This window comes from Musa acuminata, chromosome BXJ2-9 (assembly GCF_036884655.1).
Source record: "Musa acuminata AAA Group cultivar baxijiao chromosome BXJ2-9, Cavendish_Baxijiao_AAA, whole genome shotgun sequence".
Classification (NCBI taxonomy): Eukaryota; Viridiplantae; Streptophyta; class Magnoliopsida; order Zingiberales; family Musaceae; genus Musa; species Musa acuminata.
The window spans coordinates 11,200,970-11,223,381 of record NC_088346.1 but is presented as its reverse complement, the minus strand read 5'-3'; the positions used below and the strand labels follow the sequence as shown (position 1 = coordinate 11,223,381).

General features: G+C 36.5%; 2 protein-coding genes across 2 annotated transcripts; one reads left to right on the top strand and one right to left on the bottom strand.

The window, feature by feature from the left end:
- Positions 1-1,246: 1,246 nt before the first annotated feature.
- On the bottom strand, positions 1,247-15,919 carry LOC103998059 (probable lipid-A-disaccharide synthase, mitochondrial). Its single transcript, XM_009419433.3, has 9 exons — positions 15,583-15,919; positions 12,094-12,193; positions 11,907-12,012; positions 11,610-11,830; positions 8,458-8,536; positions 7,206-7,444; positions 6,005-6,231; positions 1,581-1,818; positions 1,247-1,467 (listed from the first exon to the last, which is right to left on the bottom strand). The coding sequence occupies exons 1-8, from the start codon at positions 15,849-15,851 to the stop codon at positions 1,626-1,628; spliced, it is 1,434 nt and encodes a 477-aa protein (XP_009417708.2). The 5' UTR covers positions 15,852-15,919; the 3' UTR covers positions 1,247-1,467; positions 1,581-1,625.
- Positions 15,920-19,767: 3,848 nt separating this feature from the next.
- LOC135623122 (glucan endo-1,3-beta-glucosidase 11-like) lies at positions 19,768-21,932 on the top strand. Its single transcript, XM_065125685.1, has 3 exons — positions 19,768-19,946; positions 20,049-21,380; positions 21,622-21,932. The coding sequence occupies exons 1-3, from the start codon at positions 19,874-19,876 to the stop codon at positions 21,654-21,656; spliced, it is 1,440 nt and encodes a 479-aa protein (XP_064981757.1). The 5' UTR covers positions 19,768-19,873; the 3' UTR covers positions 21,657-21,932.
- Positions 21,933-22,412: the final 480 nt, after the last annotated feature.

Sequence of the window (22,412 nt, the reverse complement as noted above, 5' to 3'; positions counted from 1 at the left end):
CTATATTCAAAAGCACTATTACTTTATTTAAAAATATTATAGTTCAATTTTTTTGTTAACATTTTCCATAACGAATGAAAACAAATATTATAAAGTTTTTCAAAATATATAAACATAATCTTAAAAACTAAATGAGAAAAAAATAAAATTTATAGGTCCATTTAAAATATTATAAACAGGTAGTGTTTTTTCGCCCTTTTTATTGACATTCTTCTGCAGTAAATGAAAACAAATATATAGATATAAATTTCATGTTATGTTATAAAACAAAAGAATCTTTGTTATTATTTATTTTGAAACATGTCAAAATCTTATTAATTTTCATCCAAATCATCTATAATAAATATGGTTGATGGGGATTTGAACTAATTAAGTTTCATCCTTTATTTTTTACTTTTATGATAAATAAACATAAATATCATGATGCTTTTCATAATATGTACCTGGATTTATGATTAAGTGAAAAATGAGGATTAGCTATCCTTTAACATGAAATATACCAAAATAATCCTAATTTCAATTCGAAGTCATTCGAAAACTTTCAGATAAATCATTTTATGAAATTTCAAAACATCTGAGAACATTAACAATTATAGTTTATGAGGATTCAAAGCATTGATTTTGATTATAGTGTTTGGAGACATCATAACTCCATTGTAATGGTACTTATAGTGAGTCAAAACACTCTCACTCTAACTCTATTCAAAAATATGCAAGAGTCTTTAATATTAAATTTTAAAATATCAAAATCCGATCCGAACCCAAAATAATTGGATCCATTATGTCCGCCCTGTCGGACTCCAGATGAGGGCGAACCGGAAATACTCCAAATTGGCTCGTTCGTTCCTATTAAATCGAATGATAGCAGTTGAAAGAATCAACGTGGGGAACCGGACATACCAAATTTGCAATGGCCATATTTATCATGAAAACTTCATATGGTGCTGCTAAAACACTTCTCCAGAAAACTACAAATGTAAAATAGGCAATTTGAGATTGTACAGTTTCTACATTTTCATTACTGTCATAAAAAAGATTACACACGTGAACAAAAAAGGGCAAATGATCATTTGACAAGTAGAAATTTTTTTTTTGCAGAATCATAATGACCAGAAATAAAATACTCAAAAGAGAATGCAATTAACCATAAAGATGTGAAATTACACAAAAGAAAACAACAGGTGTTAGAGATGTAGTGTTCCGATGCTCCTTCCCCACACAGAATCTAACCGTTGGATCCACCACATCCAAGCAAATTATTCTTTTAAATACAAATTAAATGGTCTGAAATATTGTATATCGTATCAAAATGCTTAAGCAAAATTTTCTTCCGAGAACCATATACTATATTGTATATGATTTGTACACAATATTCTGTTTGAGAAAAAGTTCTGCAAAATGTTGTGTTTGTCGTTTTGTATTATTTTATATTGGTTGTACCTTCATCCTTAATGAGAACCATTTTATCTGCAAATGTTAGCACAAGAGGCCTTATCAAATGCATAAATACGACAGACACGGGCTTTATAAATATAACCTCATTTTAAAATATAAAAAAGAGTAAAACACAAAAATTTCACCTCATTTTCAACCTTTCTTGAAACAATACTTGATCACAATCTCTATCACGATCGTTGCTTTTCTGCAAAGAGAATGCTTGATGCTGCAATCATGCTAGGGTAGCAAACAGCTCCAGTGTAACCCAATTTTTCTAGCAACAGACGGTGCGTATCTTCGCTGGGAGGACAGAGAAGCTGTAGGACTTTTTCAGCTGCTGAAGTCTGCTTTTCTTGAATATTGTTATCAAGAACTACTTTACTGCAGTGCCAAAAGCAGGATGGATTTATACATTAGACATCTAAATTATCTACATGCAAGGAAATAAGAACAAGGCATAGTGAGAGAGAAAGCAAACATTACAACAAATGTAAGCTTTGCAACTGGTTATGTGCATGACCTTGTTATTAAAAATGTTTAGAAGATTCAGCACCAGACATCCAACTATGAGAAATTCTTGCACATATCTGGTTTTAAGTAGCTCAAAATTCCAGGCCAAGTTCTAGCCATCCTGACATGTTAAGACCACATGGGCGAACAAGAACTTGCACAGGTGAACACACACACACACACACATACCGAACATAATGTGGTAAAAGCAGCTCAAGCAAAAGGCTCAAAGACATTGTCAAAAGAAAGGTTTCACCCTGAAAAGCTGAAGATGTTCATGACACCTAACTTCTATGAATAGTTAAGTTTCACTTCCTTGCTATTTGTTGCCATATGATCATGTAAAAATGCCCATCCTTCCACCTTATCAAGCATTCCAGTACCACAAACAGAGCTCTAAATGTTTAAGCACTAAATTGATAAGGAAAAGGAGTAAGAATTAAAGTTCAAACTTCAAAGCAAGGTTCTCAATTTCGGGAACTGGACTGGCATATCAGTACCAGCATAGACCATGGTACTATTATGGTTGCAGGAGGGAGGAGGAAAAGGAGACAGGTGAAGATGGATGGGAGGAGGACGAGAAGTACCATCTGGTAGCGGATGATGAGTGGCAGCATTCAAACGCATAGGCGGAGATGTGTGGGCGGCAGTGTGCAGCACAGGCAATCCTGAGCATGCAGCAGTACTGCTGTCACTCCCGCACAGCTGCAATTCTCAAGCAGCTACGAAAGAAGTAACCCAGGACCTAATAAACCAGACATGACTGCCCGAGAAGAGGCCGCCACATACTGGTTCATTCCAGGACCAGTAAATATCTGCCGGTATGGACTGGTTTGGGCATTCTGCATTCCATGCTTCAAACTACTATAGGATATGAAAATTTAAATTCATTTGCTGTATGCATGTAGTCAACAACCGGTCCTCACAGAACCTCTCACTGATTACATACCAGTCTTACTCATAGTGCTATGAAAAGTAGCAACCATACCAAAGAGAACTGACACGAAAACACTATACCATACCGATTCAACATTGTACCACAGTGCCGTATGTTTACATTATTTCCTCAGTCCAAGTATTACTCATAGTGCTATAAAAAGTAGCAACCATACAAAGAGAACCGACACCAAAACACTATACAATACCGATTCAACATTGTACCACAGTGCAGTATGTTTACATTATTTCCTCAGTCCTGTTGATGGCCTTATGCATGACAATCTCATCCTAGTCTCATCCACCACAATCTATCATCTTAGAACCTTGACTAAAGAATAAAAGATCTACAAGCAACCCCGTATGCCCTTGCAAAATTCTCATCAACCAAAATCTTATAGGCTGTTATCTTATCATTTTTTATTCAACCTACAGGAATTTGTATGCCAATTTTAATAAATGCACATCCAAAACAAAAATCCTGAACATCATGTACCATCAAGATGACAATGAACTGAGTAACAATAACAGTCATACTAGGCCTAAACAATGTCTCTATCTCTAGTTCTCATTCATACATGCAATAACCAATTTGTTGGGTAGACAGAAGTTTACAACAATAACAACAACAAGAAGCCGGAATGTCCCAATCATTTATGAGCAACAACAAACTCCACACTAGAATCCACACCAACGTCCTGAAACACTAAACCAATACATAGAACCACAAATAGGGGTCCAAAACAAAGGTTCCATCAATATTTGCCCAACTACCTTATGCCTGTTTGGTATAAGATATCAAGCAAGGCTGAACTTTCAAAGTTCCAAACAAGAATTAAGTTGGTAGACTAAGAAATTTGGCCAATGAAGAAAATTTATCAAATTGTTTTACAGTAAGAATTTAAAATTTTGTAAATTAATCAAAGATAATCTAGTTAATAAAGAATTTGGTCACCAAAGACAATCTTAATTTTTTTATCAATGCCATTGCCTATAAAAGCTTAAGTCATTAAATGAGACATGATTTATGATTTTATATTCTTAAGTCTTAACATCACCTCTCATGTGTAGTTGGCAGGTGGCTCAAACTAATATGTGGAATTTGAATTTATTGAAGAAATCTTTCTTTTATAAGCATGGTCCCAGTGAGATTGGAAGAATACAGGACCTTCAGCTTTGATACCATCTTAAATTTTTTTATCAATATTATTATATCTAAAAAGCTAAATCTTTAGATGAGACATGTATATATATATATATATATTTATTTATTTATTTATTTATTTATTTATTTATTTATTTATTTATATTTATATATAATAGAACATAATTTATTTAATTACTCTAGAAGATAAGAATTATCAATTTGTAATAAGCTGTAGAATACTGCACTGCAGATCGCACATGCAAATTCACTGTGATAATTGAAAAAATATTTATACTGCAAAGATATTTTCTAAAAATCTTCAAAATGGTTAATGGTTGAAGGAGACGAGGTTTTCTAAGAACAAGTAGCAAAGAGACATCATTAAAGGTTGCATTTTTCTAGGCAATGGACTATGAAGTAGAGGAATTATGAACTGTTGCTCCTGTGTCTGACTCATTCTATTTATGAGTCAGTAAAGGAGATGAAATTTTATGATCCTCCCTAGATGGAAGTAGCCAACCAACATATCAAACTCGAGGACAAATTATCTTGCATGGAAGTGGATCAGGGCAATCACATGCCTTCACTAAACATAACCTGATCCCTTGATTTAGCTTGAGTTAATTTTTCTTTTTGCGTTAATTAGTCAGTGAGTTAATTGGTAAACAGGAAGAGGATATTCAGGATTTGTGTACATCAGAAACAATATGACTATCAACTACAAGAGAGTTGTATCCAGCAAATGCCAAGAGCTCCTCTTTCAATGGATTTCTCAACATGAGAGAATCAAGTGTGGCCACTTATATATGTTAGCTTTATGAATGGTTCGGCTCTTAATAAGTTAATATTTTTTATATTAAAATACCTAGGTAGTATTGTCAGTTATAAGTATGTTTTTTGGGCAATCCATGCTTGCATATTTGGATCTGCAGATCTGAAATTCTATAGGTCTGGATCTAAAAGAGGCACTTTTATATTTGCCTCGGTTATAACAGTTGTAACAGTTCCATGAACTGGGTCTCCAAATCATTAAGACCTCACCAAGTCACATCTAAGATATGTAGTGCCACAAAAAGTAGGCAGAGGAACTAACACATATTGCAAATCACGAAGTTTGTTTTTCAGAGTTTAAAGATCAACCAATCTTTATGCTTAATGGGGATTTTTCAATCAAAGGAACACAAATCATCAAATGTTCTTATCAGGTGTACGTTGTATTCAAATGCACTAACAAGAAGACAAAGATACAAAAGCTAATTAGATCAAGGTTTTTAATTTTGCCCTTTTCCAATCTGTATTTACTGGTCTCACTGCCGACCAGGATGCGGACCGCTTAAAATCAGCTGTCCAATTTGTAACATTTATATAATATATCTTTTGCTTTTAAGCATATACTAGAGCTTGCAACATGACTCCTAGCAAGGAGTCATGAGTCTATTCTCCACCACCCATCATTGCAAGCATGCCTGTGTCTCCCGCTGCCGCCCACTCTCCTCTTCCTTTTTCTCCCTCTTCCTTCTTCCTTCCCTCCTCACCCATCCCCAATAGACACACAGTATACCACAACAGATCAGACTCATACTGGTCCGACCAGGCAGCCGAAATTGAATTCCTTGAATTATATTTAATAAACAAACATGACTTATTGAGGTTGTTCATGTATATAACAGTCAAAATTGAGAAACTAAAATGAAAGAACAAAACCAGTTAATTTTCAAAGCCTTCAAGCCAAGCAACAAGCACACTCTATAAGTTCCACAGCAATAAAAGTGAGGCAAACATAATTTGATCATTTTGATTACACAAGATCAATTTAAAACAGGATGCAAGTGATTATGTGTTCCAATCTTATAACCACATTAGAAATTTTAGCCAAATTTCAGATGACCCAATTCCAGATAGCATGATGCATGACTGGGAAAAAAAAAAAAAACACAGAAAAGCATAGAACACAACTACAAACAACATAATTACCTAAAAACCGTGGCTAGATTCCCAGGTGTGCATTCCTGGAAAAGGACCTCCGGTATAATGTCTGAATTCAAAAGAATGTTCGGGAGTGATATAAAGTTCAACTTTGTCCTGTACCGGATTACCCACTCTGTCAAAAGATGAGCTCGATATGCTACAACACATGGTAACCTTGCTAGCTGTAACTCAATGACCGCAGAACCAGAAGCACATAATGCAGCTGTACTTGCCTGTGGTAAAGTTTACTTGAGGTCAAGTTCCAAAATAGTTTAAACCTATTCAAAGCTCCACAAGATAACAAATATTGGAGCCAAAAAGAACTAAGAATTAATGACACTAAGATGTGCAGCAATGAGGCATACTAATACAAAATTTGATGTAATCTGGAGCAAGCATTTAAATACCACTCTGATACCAGTTTTGACATTCTATCAAACCAATACAAGTTAGTTATTTGCTCGCAATTACTGAATAAAATAATAAAAATAAAATAGACAATAATGGCATCGAGCTATACATTTCAATACTGATGCTTGGTTGGAACGACATATATCAGTTGGTGTGTCGGGCTGACCGACATTATAAATACTTAAGATTTATAAACTTCTACAATTGACATTACAATTAAATTTACATGCATAAATGTTAAAATTATATTTTTCACTTGGAAATGATTTTACATATTAACTATAACAATTGAAATAATAATTTTTTTGAATTTATACCATGACACATGATATCTCAAATTCGTAGTTGATGGTAATGCTAGCTTAAAGAAGCATGACGAAAGATAGAATTAATACTAAATAAAGCTTATTTCAGTAAAGATGATTGGATAAAATAGGATTTTGAATACCGGCCTGTACTAGCATACTAAGCTCTGCTTGGTACGGTATGCACCGTCGGTACGCTAGGGCATACTGATGATATCCCTAAAACCTTAAAAATACTTCCACCTACCACGCCAAAGCATATCAATTGGTACACCTCGATAAAGGTCGAAATCCGAGGCAGTACCAGTCGGTATGGGTACCGGTTAAAACACTGGTACTACTCGATAGAGGGCGGTCTACATACCGGTATCCTCTATGACCAATACGTACCACCGCACCAGATGGTACACATCGAAATTAAAAACCCTGGGTTAAAATATAAAAAAAACTTGATTCACAAATTAAGCAAAGAAAAATTTTATTAACCATACACTGAATGCATCATATTTTTGGTCCAGTGATGCACCCGGTACAAGTATTGCTGATAGGGGTGATGACTGAATCGTCCTACTAACAAAGTCTTCCACATGGCTATTTGGCGCAACAAGAATAAAAATCGATAACTCGGAGAATGAGTTCTTCAGTAGTTCTATTGTTTTTAGGAAAATTGGAAGGATACGTGTGACCTCTTGCAGTCTGCTTCCAGGGAGTAAAGTAAAAACTGTAGCTCCTGCCAGGTAATAATTCAGGAGTCAGTAAAAAGAAACTATTGGTCAGAGTCATCAAAGCTAAGCAAGGGGGGAAATAGAAAAATGTGCTTAGATATAATTTTATCATAGCACGGAAAGGCACCAATAGTTTCACAAATTTCTTGTAGTGCATGCTCTAGAGTAGGCAATTGTTAGTCGTTCAAATTTTGAGGTGTTTGACAGACTAGCTAACTCTTAAGAATTTCCATAACTGAACTGAAACTAGGTCAACTTTGACTGGAATAAAGATTGAAAAAAATGAAAATAGTGTGAATAAGCCTCTCAAAACACTAACCAAGATGTTGTAGGTTCTAAAAATTGTGAGTTGGATCTAAAATTTAAGAGAGAACCATACTTAATACAGAAGCCTCCAGAAATTTATCATAGGTTCACTTTAAGTTGCTGGTGCCGAACTATTTGTTAGTAACTACAACTATGGCATTTCCTTTTCTTATCATCTGCTGGTTTATCCATTCAGAGTCTAGTATCAGTTGGACATATGATTTCAACCATTCATCATTTTGACATAAATTATGCCAAAAACCTAACAAAATGAAAATTCTAGTATAACATGACATAGAGAGGGAATAAAGTACAAAGCATAGGCACCTAGGGGAAAAGTGTAAAATCATAAAGCCATATTAATGAAGCAAAGCATAAGTTAATCATACAAGTCTGAGTAAAATAAACCAAAGAATTTTAGGATGTGGTTGGATGTACTAGGTAGAAATGTGGGAAATAAAGTCAGCAGAGCCTCTATCACAGATGCTCAAAGTCAGTAGTTGATCATTATCTAAATTGGCTCTACCTTTAGATAATGATTTTTGGAAAATTTTATAGGAGTCCGACTGAGTGGCAAAATAAAAGTAGAGCCTAGTACTTCATCATTTATCTTAAGATACATTTTTATATAGTGCTTTGGTCCTTATATTACCACACAGAGTAATCATAGGGGAGCAGATGAAATGAAAATTAAAAAGGCAACTAATCTCACCAGGAGCCAGTCCATGTCTATGACGAAAAGCATCACCAGATCGTTGCACCCTCAATTTACTTGACAAAGGACCTGAATTCTAAGAAGGATGTTATGATGAGCAAACCTCTAGATGAAATACACATATATTATAAAAGGAGGTCCAGTAGAATAATTTGGAACGAAGAAAAAGGTCTCTCAACACCAACAGGTTGATTGAACCTGCTCATGCTAAAAATGGGCCAATGAGAAAATAGACAGCAAAAAAATGTCTGAAGAATACAGTAGAAAACAATTTGTATCTTTCATACCACAGGAAGCTTAGAATGTGTAAAATGTGAATAATTACCAAAAATTAAGTCTGCTACTGGAAAGCCCAATTATTTCATTACTGATGCCACGATATATATGGTTTACTTGCTATGTTTGTCCATGTCATTATGTTCCTGCATCAGATTTCTCTCAGAATTCAAATTTACATTTTCTTGACAGAAGGAAGGTTGAAGATAGCACGCATAATTATAAATTTTGTTAACATGCTACACACTGATAACATAATATTATCATACAGCTAATTGAACCTTCACAACTCATGGCATATAAATTAACTACTTAAGTTAAACCACGCTAACATAAAATGACTAATATATGGGCATATAAATTAACTACCACGTACAAATTTCAGTTTAAAACTAGCAACCAATTGTTTTTTAATTGTACAATCTTGATATGATTTAGTGATTTGAATATAAACCAAAAAAGAGTCACCTTCCTTGCATTATGGGTAGTTTTACTAATTATTCATTAGGTCTTCATTCCACTCATATGGAGGAAGCACATCTCAAGCAAGTTCTCAATATCACATTAATTTCAAAAGGAACTACGAAACAGGGATCATGCATATTGGACCACTTGATTAGCATTTTAGAGAAAAATACTTAAAAATTAAAAATAGTTAATCCAAAAGATTGAGAGACAGAAAAATAAAAAGATTTAGAAAAACATGAAACCAAAACTTAAATCATTATATAATTGACAAATATCTTCTGCATATTATATAACATTTCACCTCCCCACACTGTCAAAATAGCGTAACTGAATAAGTACTAAAGAGCAATGATTGTTGTACCGCCCGAAATGGTATGGTATGGGCGGTATGTACTGGTCTAAGTACGGATTGATATGTGGACCACCCCCATTTCATGCAGTCGATTAAATTTGTAAAAAAAAAGTGGTGGACCCCAGTCCATTTCAGCATTTTAAAGAAAACAAATTAGGGCTCGTGAATGTGAGCCCTCTTCTCGCGTATGATGCCCCAGCCCTCACCGCTGCAATGCTGCAGCCACGCTGCCTCATCACTTCCGCTTTCGCTTTGGCGCTGATGCTACTTTCCAAGTATACTATTGTTGCACTTGTTCTCCTCCTCTTCTTTATTCTTCTTCTTCCTTCTTCCTTTCTCTTTCTTCCTCCTCTATTCCTTCATCGCCCCTTCCTCTTCACCCTCTTTTTCTTCCTCATCGATACACTGGTACGCACCAACATACCATGTGTCGATACACTAATATAGACCGGTCAATACTATTCCGACAGATTACCAAAACAAGTCCGGTACCCGAAAAGGCAAACCTTGCTAAAGAGCAAGGTTGGTCATACCATGGTGTACCGCTCAGTATGGGCGATACCTAACGGTTCGAAAAGGGACTGATATAGGCAGTACATTAGTATAGCCCCATATACCATGTGTCGGTACCTCAGTATGACTCGATATAGCTCGGTGCATACCGTACCGATAGCTGGTCGGTACACCGGTAAGGCGAACCATGCTAAAGAGTATATGTTCATCAATAGAAAGTACATATTTATGAAACAAACAAAACTTTCAAATTTTAAGTTCGAACTCAATCACATAAAGATTAGAAACATCCTACAATTTAAGTTTGTGAGGAAATAAACAAAGCAATAATCTCTATAAATGCTGGGTTATCCTATTGACATATAAATGAAAATTATGTCATAATGACATGAAAATTAATTTCAGTATTTGATGATGATTTTTGAGATGTTTTATTAATTGCTTTCTCTTTATATGTATAACTTGCCATTATCAATATAAGTAGAATCTTTCTCAAGACCATGGGAGCAAAATAGAAGCTTTGCAGTCACACAAGCTTTGATTGAAATAAATCAATTAGATCAAATAAACAAATCATGCTAACTAAACCTCTATTTTTCATAATACACCCTCTAAAGCCCAGCTTGACACAGCTAAACTCAAGAGTTAGTGACCCAATAAGTTAGATATAATAAATCCTAAATAAAATAGGTCACCAAAGTAATTAAATGCATTCTCTTGTATATCCATGAATATAGCTCCAATAATAGAACTTTTCACTTCTTTTTATTTTTTGTTACTATTAACTGTATTTATGTCATGTTCCTATAATTCTTTTTTATTTTCAAATTTCATTTTTAATTTATTTTAGTCATCCTTGGATCCTATACTAGATGTACCGGCATACCGGCATGGCAGGTTGTCAGACCACTAAATACCACCCATACTATAGCATATTGGGCTGCATGACAAACCTTGCTTCTTCCACGAGTTCATAGTGTTATACGGTCTTCAAAACAAAAAGGCAAGCAAATTGTGAGACCATGAAAGGTTTCAAAATTAGAAGTGTCGGGGATCAAAAGAGTGTCTAGATAGATACTTCCATAATATAAAACATGAGAGTAATTTTCAAGAATTTAATGCAGTCATTTTATTTTTTAAAAGACTTCTTTTATTCTCCTGGAGAAATTCAAATTATGATAAATGAGTATACCTAAGCCTTGTTCATGGTAGAGAACAAAACTATTACTTTTGTTAAATATGATAGAAAAAACAATGGTTGGTTGTTTCAGCCATACCTGCATAGGGTACCAAACCTATGCCAACGTACCATGTGTTAGTACACCTAGCATGTACCAAAAGCATACCAGTCTGATTGGGGATCAGCATGGATTCAGTACCCAAAGCATAAAACTATGGATAAAATTATTGTCATCATGCATCTACTATCTTTCTGTTTTTGCCAACCATGCATTGAATGTAAAGTATGCTTAAAAAAAGCTTCAAGTATTAATGCTTTGCAAGTTAAAGTTGAACATAAAATCGATCACTGAGTTCCTACCAAATTCAGCATGATGGCATCTTCCAATAAGGGATGACCAACATATGTTGCAGATAGTCCATTTAACCTGCAAGTTTGTTCTTCAAAGGGAATAATACACAACATATGGTCCACAAATTGGCGCAGTACTTTAAGCCTGGTTTCACCTCCTTTCCATGCCCAAAATGAAGGTGCAACATAGTGAACATGTACAGGATAGCTTTCTTCTTGTGCACTTTTTGCTGCAAAACATTCTGCAGTTTAGCATCTTTTATTTAAGTTTGTGTAAAGAACGGAGAACATCCTGGGAGTACGAACCTTTCAGCTGCTTTAGTAAACGGAAAGAGAATCCCTTTGAATCAACAGTCACTACAGCATGTGGACGAAAGAGAAAAACAGCTTCTGTGGTTTCCTTCAACTTTTTCTGTAAGATAAAATCCAATCTTTGGATCAAAATTTTGGTTGTCAATATGTATATAATCAAAAAAATGTAATAAGAGTTCACCCTAAATGTATTTAGGTGGGGAAGCAATTCCCACAAACCCATGACTGCAATTTCTTCCATTGGAAAGATCGTCTGCATACCTTCCTTGGACATCAAGGACCTAACATGATAATAAGAATCAGACTGAAACTACCAAATTTGAAGGAGAGGAACAAAGAGGGAGAAAGCAAGTAACTAGCATTGTAGCATAATTTCTAGCCACTAAATATACCTTGCAATTAGATTAAATAAAGGACAATGAACCCAGAAGTAAAAAGATTACTGCAGTCACTGTCATAATGAATCATCAATTCTAATGTTGCAAAAGCATGATCAACATTCATACCAAAAGAAAAAAAGGAGGTTAATTATTTTAACTTTACATGTATACATGATATAGGATAACCTAAAGGGTGATAGGATTAGGGGGTTTGGGGAAGGGAATTGGTAATGAAGGAAGAAAGGAATAAAACAGATATAGCAAATTAATTTAGACACGTCCATTTATAGAAATATTAATTTAGACAACAAAGAACAAATATAGCAAATTCAAACACACACTAGCTTTAAGGGAGAGAGACATTAGATCACTATTCTGACAAGGGTGACTTGGTTGAGAAGTTAATCCATTTGTCTCCAACGCAAGGTAGCTCCAGCCTCCAAGAATGTCCGGTCAATAGTTGGGCTTAGATAGCTTAGAAATAGTGGACATGAGATGGTAGGCTATTGGAAAAATAAGGAGATCAAGGTAGAGAGATAAATCTTGTACTTGCTCCAAGTACTCCAAAATTACATCACATATTGTGGAAAAATTAACTCTTTCATTCATTCAATAAATCATGATCCCAGTAAAATCTCTGTCTCTCCTTATAAGACCCAAGTAAAATAAAGGAAAATAATAATAATAATACGGAAAAAATTACAGTGGAGATACTTTTCGGTCTTATACAAAGCATGGAAAAAAGAATGGTCAACCTACATCTCTTTGGATTGATGAATTTAGGTCTACATTTGGATAGCATGATATAATTTTAGTTTAGTTAACTTTCTTTGTCTTTAGAACAATTTTAGTAAGAAAGAGTAGTCCTTTGGAAAACTCGTAGAAAAACAAGTAAATAAAGAAAAAGAGGAAACAAATCACCTGGCTAAAAGAATGGCACATTATCAAATATCAAAAACGAAGATTATTTGCCAAGAAGCTAGAATCTTATTTTCCCCAAAGAATAAGCCTTGATATAATTGAATTCTTTTCTTTACTGTAATTTACCTTTTTTCTTGCACTTGGCACCCATAAAAAGGGTAAAGAAATTGTAATGGAATCGTAAGTTACTAAGAGAATAAAGAAGTTTCTTTCCCCACAAGATATGTAAGTGATGTGAGGCCATAATGTTCCATATGATGAGAGTTTAAAAGACTTCAAGTGAGTGCAAGTTTTATCTCCATATTTTTCTCTCATTTCTTCCCCAAATAGCCTACCATCTAACATCCACCATTATCAAACTATCTTAAACAGTAGCTGCTGAAAACCTACTTTTCTCAGAGCTACTCTATGTTGAAGACACGTAGATCAACTTTCTAACCAATTCAGCTAAGTCAAAAGGGTGGTCCAATGTCTCTCCCTCCCTGAAACCAATTAGCATTTGAATTTCTCATACTTGTTTTCACCTATATTTCAACCTTTGTTTCCTAAATTAATCAAGAAGACAGAGAATATGAATTAAGAAAAAAGTAAAAACAATGAATCACCTAGCAACATATCTACGTCAGATTATTTATCGTGAGTTCCTTGTTACAGAACTTGTCACTAAAACACTTTGTCGCCTCCAATGGATATGATGAAGTTTAGTCCTTTCATAGGGCACCATTGTGTTTGTAGACCATCCTCTTGGAAGAAAATTCTCTTGGAGTAATCCCAACCTTGCTAAACTAAACAAATTTATGTTATTTTATAATTGGAAATATTTACATCCTACTTTATCTCAATATGCATTGGCAAATACATACTTTGATCATGTACCAATTGTTTTACAAGTATATAAACTTCGTACGATAAATAGATTCAGATATGAATTACTCTAGGCTTCTTATCCTGATTTTTTAATTGTTTTTAAATTCACAGAGTGAGGTGTCTGGTGTTGGCTCTGCTATGGAAAACATTTCTATAGCTAATAAAGACTGGAATCAGCCATCAGAAATCAGAATTCAAAAGTATGGCCTAACACTTCTGTTGATAGTAATCTAGGAGTGAAGAACATGTAGGAGAAAGCTGCAAACTTTATGAGGAGGAAGAGTGAAACCCTTCATCATAACAAAAGCAAAGAAATAATGAATCTCAACAATGAATTTAAAAATTGACTACTAAGAAGAAATTTAATGGAAACAGATATCAAAAGCCTGATGGAAGAAGGAGCAACACAAGAATACATTTTCATGGAATAGAAAAATATGAAAAGAAGGAAAGAAAAATGTATATTATAAAAAGTGGCAGATTAATTTTGGAGGAAGTTGAAATTGAACAAGAATTTCTACAGAATTATATCAATCCTTTCATACCTCATGATAATAAGTTACTGTCTTGAATGTATACTATAGTCCCTAATATCTCTTCATGTGCCTAACCAATTATCCTTTGGAGAAAACAGTATGATAAATGAAGTTAAAAAAACCTGTTTCATCAATCGAGAACAATAAGGTGCCCAGCACAAGGATCCACTCTGCTTTTACTAGGATTTATGGAATTCAATCATTCATGATTCAATTAATGTGTTTTCTTGTAATGATAACAGCCACAGACATGAAATCCTAATTTAATCTTATATTTCTATAATTTCTAAGGTGTAAAGAGTTGAACATCCCAAAGATTCCAGGACTAAATTCTAGCTGAATTACCCTTTCAAAGGTACAAGAGTTATTATTGGTATGCTCTCTAAAACACCTTGCAAAGCTAACCATATTATTGCAATCAGCATTCGCTAAAGATAAGACCTGACCGAATAATCTGTGACAAGTCATAAACCGATCCATTAGTGTCAAACGCAAAATGCAAAAGTTCTACTTAACTTGCACTCTGAAGAAGCTTTTATATAATAACCTGAGTTATTATTCATCGCTCTCCTTAAATCTAGAGAGTTAGTCGTGCTGGATTAATTGGATTATATTATCAGCTGACAAATCTGCTTTCCTGACAACAAAAAACAATGGCAAGAACAGGTGGGACACTCAAAACCGATGATCATCACCAAAACCTACGCTGAAAATCTTGCTGCAAATCATATATAAAGATTCGTATGTAGATTATGAAGCCTAAGACATGACAGGAAGAGCAAGAAGAACGTTTAGTTGAGAAGCCCCCTCACTGGAAAATACAAAAGCTATGATAGATTTCAAACAATCAGAAGAACAAAGTCCGTATATAATCGACTATGCCCATTCAACATTCGCGGCTGGGAAGCACAAAAGTAAGCGTGACAAATGTTAAAAAGAATGGAGGAGAGAAGTAAGCGGACTAACCCGCCGACTCCCGCAAAACGGACGGGGAACGGAGAGAGCTTCTTGAGCGATGCCATGAGTCGAGAAGCAATGGAATCTCCGGATACCTCTCCGGCCACCATGAAGACTCTCAGTTCGCCTTCTCGGGCAGCCATGTCGATGATTCGTTTGCTGCTGCTGCTGGCGGTGGTGGACGACGAGAGTCCCGACTTGGAGGCGATTCTCCATGAGACGAAGAGCCTGCCACCCAGACCACCATCGGGCTGGCCCCCAATGGGTCGCAGTAGCATCCTCTCCGTTTGGTCGCGCGGTTGACCGGGACGGCTTTACAAGGTAGGTCAAAAACGTGAGAGGGAAGAAGAAACGGTAATAGAAATGGGACCGGAGTGATGATCGCCGCTGTTAAATTATGATTAATTTAATTTGCAATAACCCCAAACCCTTCTTCCGTGACTAAAATAATGTAATCGATGATTTACTTTTAAAAATAATCTGGATTTTGGACCGAGAGCATCGGGGATTTCATAAATTAGCAAAGAGCATATAAAAAAAAGGTTAGTTGATTTTAATGTATGTGATTTACTCGAGGATAAAATAATTTTTATATTTTTAAGAACATAACATATAAATTATTAATAAACAATAGAATCTCATATAATATACTGATTTTATAATAAACTATTAATATAATATATATATATATATATAATTTAAGTTTAAAAAATATTTTAATTTTTATAATTTTGATCGTTGACCACTTAAGTCGTTATAGGTTTATTAATATCTAAAATAACCTCTATATTTTTATAAACATGACATATAAGTCTCTTTCGTCAAGTCTGAGTTGATAAATTTTAGAATTTACTTAAGTAACGTGCTAACTTTATAATAAAATATTTAATATAATATATATATATATAATTTAAAAAAAATTAAAAAAAATATATTTATCTTATCAATAAAGAGGAGATGAGGAAGGCCATAACTAATGACGAAGGTAAAGAAACAAAGATAAAATAGACTAGAGAAGCAAAAGTGAGAAAGAGCTAAATCATCACGTGCGACAGGTGAGAACACAAGAAATGATGAAGTGGGAGGATATGGGGACAAAAATACCCAAGAGGAGAAAGAGGGATTGGGAGATCATTGCATGCTTAACGTAAATCGATCGATGCACATCCACCTAAGATGAGATCGGAAGTTTTTAAGCTTATTGTCTACATTAGAGATGTTATATGCATACGACACCCTACTAAGCAACAATAGCTCGGAGCTATTGTTGGTGATTGCTTTTATGACAATGCCTCATTCCGTCAACGATCTTAATTTTTTTAATTTAAATTATACATATTATTATATTCATGATTTATTGTGAATCAACATGTCACATAAACATACTGTAATATTTCTGGACTCATATTTAATATGAGGAAGTTATATGTTATGTTTTTTTAAAACGTATAAGTTATTTTAGAGATGAGTAAAACCATAAAAAATTAAGTGATTTACGATAAAAACTAAAGGATTAAAATAAATAATTTTTTAACTTAAATTATATTTATTATTATATTAATATTTTATTATGAGTATCTTACGTAAGTTAATTTAAATTTGATGAAAAAAATTTATATACTACATTTTAAAAATATAATAATTATTTTAAACGTGGGTAAACGTATAAATAGTCCATAACTAAAATCATATAAGTTAAAATAAATTTTAACCCAATATTCTCATAAAATATAATAAATCGATACTTAGAATCATAAATTCAGTAACAATTGCTGGCTTTTCTCTCTCCCCCCTCGATCTCACTTAGCAACCTTAATCCTCCTTTGCTGTTCTCCCCAGCTTCCACCGAGTTTGTATTTCCCTCTTCTCTTTCGTCGCCCTTCTTCTTCTGTCATGCTTATCTTACCCTCTAGTCAATTATCATCAATTTTTATCTTTTATCATATTTATAATTTTCTCTATTGTCGTCTTCTTGCACGCTTATCTCTTCCTCTCGTCAATCACCAACATCATTTTTTTTTTTCTCTTCTATCATGCGTACATTTCCGTCTCATCCGCCGTTACAGTCTTCTCAACCTGTTTTTTTTATGCTCGTCTCTCTCTCTCCTCCCCATCTCCACTGAAGCCACCTGTGGTCTCTCTCTCTCTCTCTCTCTTTTTTTCTCTATTATTTTGTTAGTTTTCAAGTTGATTAATTTAAACGAGTGTAACTATAGATTTGTCTATTATACTTATCAATGTAATCATGATTTTTTTTTCACCATAAATAGATAATAATATCCCGATAGTAATTTTTTATTCTAATTTGGCACGTTTTATGAATCATTCCTGGGATAAAAGGAAAAACATATACGTAGTAAGTTTTATGAGTTATCATAAATCATGCATTATTTTTTACATATTATTAAGAAAATTTTAAATTAAAATATAGGAAATCTTGGAAACTGAGAGTGTGAATTTTCTTTTCAGCTTTTTTATTGTCATTATCTAGTTTTTAATCTATCAGGAAATGAAAAAAGATATCGACTCTAATACTTTACTGTAGGGTTATGATGCAGCTAAGCTTTAATGAACCTCCCACAACAAGAAAGATGGGTGCAAGGGAATCGAGACTACACTACGAGGGAGATGACATTCTAAGAGACAAGTCTCCAACAACACAGCGAAGGAGTCTTTGACTAGGAAGAGACAGATGTGACAGAGCTATGAAGCCATAAAGATAGGAGTAGTTCATGAAAAACAAAAGAGAGGTAAATCAAATCAATATTAAATGAACCATGGTCGAGGCTGTGAATCAATATTAAAAGAATTAATAGGAGGCAAGGATACCATGTGAGAATTGATAGGAGGCAAGGATATTAACGGGCTAATTATAGATTAATCTTTATACTTAATTATCCTTAGTATTTTATATTTTTAAATTTTATATTAATATTTTCTGATAGTAAAACATCTAGATTTATTTATGATGAAATCGTTTGTTTTATAAACGAAAATATAAAAATAAAAGATAAAAGATAAAAGAATAATTTTAATGTTTCAGTTGGTGGTGACGATGATAATACTATTAGAGGCTATGAGTTGTTATTGTATATGAGGAAAGCAATGATGATAAGGGCTGCTTTGTATCTATGTTGATATTGATGTAATTATCAAGCGGCCTTTTCGTCACTTTTCATTTGCGTCGATATCGATACAATCATCGAGTGATCCTCACTTCTCGTTATCACTATTCTCAACCATAATATTTATCAATGGCTTCCCAGTGGTACTATCGTCCACCATCATTGATTGAACATTAAAATTATTTTTTTACTCTTATTTTTATATTTCTATTGATGAAATCAATAGTGTTAGAGCAAATAAATATAGATATTCTACTTTCGTAACTATAGGGATATCAATATAAATTTTTAAAGTATAAAAATTAAGATGCTAAAGGTTATTAACTGCAAGCGTAATATGTAATTAATCTGACATATTAGAAGAAGATAGATAATTAAAATGCTCTAATAGAAAGAAAAAAAAGATTTGTTAGAAAATTTATTATTTTTTTCATATTTCTTTCTAACTACATAGAAAGTTATAATTGTAAATTTTTGTTTAATGAATCACTAGCAAAGGCCTCTTGTTTTAATAATCAGAAAGAAAAGCAGGTAAAATTGGAGAAAATTTCAGCTTTTAAATTACAAACAAAATCTTCAAATTTTATATTTATATTTATTTTCGAGTCAAGTAGGCTCTTAAAAACTAAGAATAAATTTAGAAGATCGGTTGGTCATCACATTCGAAAGTGAATCGTTCGCCACTCCGAAAACGATGAACTCGTCCAGCTATATCTACATTTTGCCACACTATACCTAATTCTATGCTGCTAATTTCGTCACCAAATTTGTCGACACACAAAAGACAACCTCTCCCTAGTGAAAGAAAGTTATCTCTACGTGACATAGCCAACTCATCGTGTCGGTCTCGTGCGGTCCATTTATTCGTGAAAGCTCGTAGTATTCTCTTCTTTCGATTAGTTACCGCATAGCGACTTTAGTGCGGCGGATCGGGAAATTGTTCAGTGCGTCACTCCGTTGTCACGAGTACAATGGGTGGAGCCCACCATGGGGCCACCACGTCCCCACTGACATTACGCTTCGTGCTCCCTTCCCCCTCGACCCCTTCTAGGCGTACCTTCGTCACCTCTTAATCTCCGCCACTTCCCCCACGACTCTGCTGCTTGCCCCCCCCCTATTCTCACCTTTTGTGAAAGAAATCCGGCGACAGCCACTCCGGGACACTTCTTCCTCTCATGCTCTGCTTGTCACGGAGCATGGGGATTTTCGCATGTTGTTCTCTGCTTCTCCTCCTCTCCACCGCCGCAGGTGAGACAAGGGAGTTCGCTTGCATCGTGCCGTCTCTCGGCCTTCTGTTCTGACCACCGTTTTGCTTCTTTTTCTGCTAAATGTGCTTCTGGTGTTGTGCAGAAGCAGGAATTGTTGGTGTGAACTATGGCCGGGTGGCGAACAACCTTCCGTCGGCTACGGAGGTGGTGGAGCTCTTGAAGTCGAACGGCATCAGTCATGTCAAGCTCTACGACGCTGACCCTTCCTTCCTCCGCGCACTGGCGGGCACCGGCGTCAAGGTGGTGGTCACCGTCCCCAACGAGATCCTGGCGTCCACCGCGGCCCGCCCCGGCTTCGCCCTTGCCTGGCTCCAGCGCAACGTGGTCGCCTACTACCCTTCCACTCAGATCCAGGCCATCGCCGTCGGTAACGAGGTGTTCGTCTACCCTCGCAACCTCACCACCTTTCTCGTCCCAGCCATGCAGAACCTCCACGCCGCCCTGTCCAGCCTCCGCCTCGACGGTGTAATCAAGATATCCTCCCCCATCGCACTTACTGCTCTCCAGAACTCCTACCCGTCATCCGCCGGCTCGTTCCGGCCCGAACTGGTTGTGTCGGTGTTGCAGCCGATGCTGGAGTTCCTACGCCAAACGGGCTCTTACCTCATGGTCAATGCCTACCCGTTCTTCGCTTACGAGGCTAATGCCGATGTGATCTCCCTCGACTATGCCCTCTTCCGGCCCAACCCGGGCGTGGTCGACTCCGGGAACGGCCTCCGCTACTACAGCCTCTTGGATGCCCAGATCGACGCCGTCTTCGCCGCCATGTCCGCCATCAAGTACGAGGACATCAAAATAGCCATCTCCGAGACGGGATGGCCGTCCAAGGGCGACGCCGACGAGACGGGCGCGGGGCAAGCGAACGCGGCCGCATACAACGGGAACTTGATCAGGCGGGTCCTTTCGGGCAATGCCGGGACGCCGCTGAGGCCCCAAGCCGACATAGATGTCTACCTCTTCGCCCTGTTCAACGAGAACCAGAAGCCGGGCCCGACGTCGGAGAGGAACTACGGGTTGTTCTACCCAGACGAGGGGAAGGTCTACGACGTCGAGTTCACTCTCGGCGGGAGCAACGGAGGCGGCCTAAGGTGGGAGGACGTCAGGGGCAAAGGACCTTCCACCACGCTGCCACCGTCCTCTTCGAGCGGCACGGTGCGGACAAGCTCAACGGGGGAGAGCTGGTGCGTGGCGAACGCGATGGTGGGGAAGGCGCGGCTGCAGGCAGCGATGGACTACGCGTGCGGCGAGGGGGGAGCGGACTGCCGACCGATCCAGCGAGGGGCGGCGTGCTACGAGCCCGACACGGTGGAGGCGCACGCGTCGTACGCCTTCAACAGCTACTACCAGAGTAAAGGCCGGGCCATGGGGACATGCGACTTCGAGGGGGCCGCCTACGTGGTCTCGCAGCCACCCAGTAAGTGTCCCCTAACCTCACGTAATATACGCCCTCGTTCGCACATGGTTCGGCATTCGCGGTAAATGGCCACAAATTTACCGCCGTTCCCATAAGCAAGTGGGTGCGGGAAGCCGTGTCCAGTGTGGTACGATGTGACGTGTTGCGTCATGTGCGGAGTCGTTCGGCGCTGTCATGACGTAAGCGCTTCTGGTTAATATCTTTGCGGACTGATCACTGTTGCACTTTGGTCACGTTGCAGGGATTGGTAACTGTGCCCTTCCGTCGGGAGCCTGAGCTGAGCTGCAAATAATGGAAGCGATGGGCGGCTTTGGGTGGCTGCATTATATGTTGTAGTTTGTGGTAATTATTGGACTATTAAAGACCTTAACAGAGCATGTGAACGGCATGTGAACCGACGCAGTAGCTGATTCACCGTCGCTCTGTTTTCCCTTAGTGGACGACAGCTATGGCGTGGGATTTGTTTGTTTTAAAGTTCACCAACGTCAATGCATGTCGTTTTGTACTCGGTACCATTGGATCTGAACAGTCCGTCTGCCACGTGACCAAGTCCGGTTGATGTTTTGCATCGTGGCACGTGCAAGAGAAGATGAACTTTGTGACACAACATGTGGGTAGGAAAAGAGGTCTTTGGTGGGTCGGCAAGTGCGTGAGATTAGAAAGGTTTAATAGGTAAGATAGTACAATGTTGCCAATTATTGAGTATTAGTCATGTCGACTGCATTAGGGCCTGAGGAAGCACCTAAATCAATGTTAAAGCTGAAATTTGCCTGAAGACTATAATTGAACTGAATAAAAATTATTCAAAATTAAATGAGAATTATTATTATTATTTTTTATAACGTAGGTATGTCTTCAAACAAGGACGAAGATATAATAACTTAATAGTGGATGCTGAACGCTGAAACCATATAACTAGAGATTGTGGTTCGATCTGAGAAGATCCATTGGATAGACTAAAGTTTTGAATTTTTTTACAATTAAGTTGAATATATTTTTTGTTGTTTGATTCTCTTTCAAGGCTCGAAATTA

Coding starts and splice junctions, on each gene's coding strand:
- LOC103998059 (XM_009419433.3), bottom strand. CDS start 15,851: ATGCTACTGCGACCCATTGGGGGCCAGCCCGATGGTGGTCTGGGTGGC. Junction 8,537..11,609: donor ATGCCATCATGCTGAATTTG/GTAGGAACTCAG, acceptor CATCCTTCTTAG/AATTCAGGTCCTTTGTCAAG. Junction 1,819..6,004: donor AATCTAGCCACGGTTTTTAG/GTAATTATGTTG, acceptor TTGGCACTGCAG/TAAAGTAGTTCTTGATAACA.
- LOC135623122 (XM_065125685.1), top strand. CDS start 19,874: ATGCTCTGCTTGTCACGGAGCATGGGGATTTTCGCATGTTGTTCTCTG. Junction 19,947..20,048: donor CCTCCTCTCCACCGCCGCAG/GTGAGACAAGGG, acceptor GGTGTTGTGCAG/AAGCAGGAATTGTTGGTGTG. Junction 21,381..21,621: donor CGTGGTCTCGCAGCCACCCA/GTAAGTGTCCCC, acceptor GTCACGTTGCAG/GGATTGGTAACTGTGCCCTT.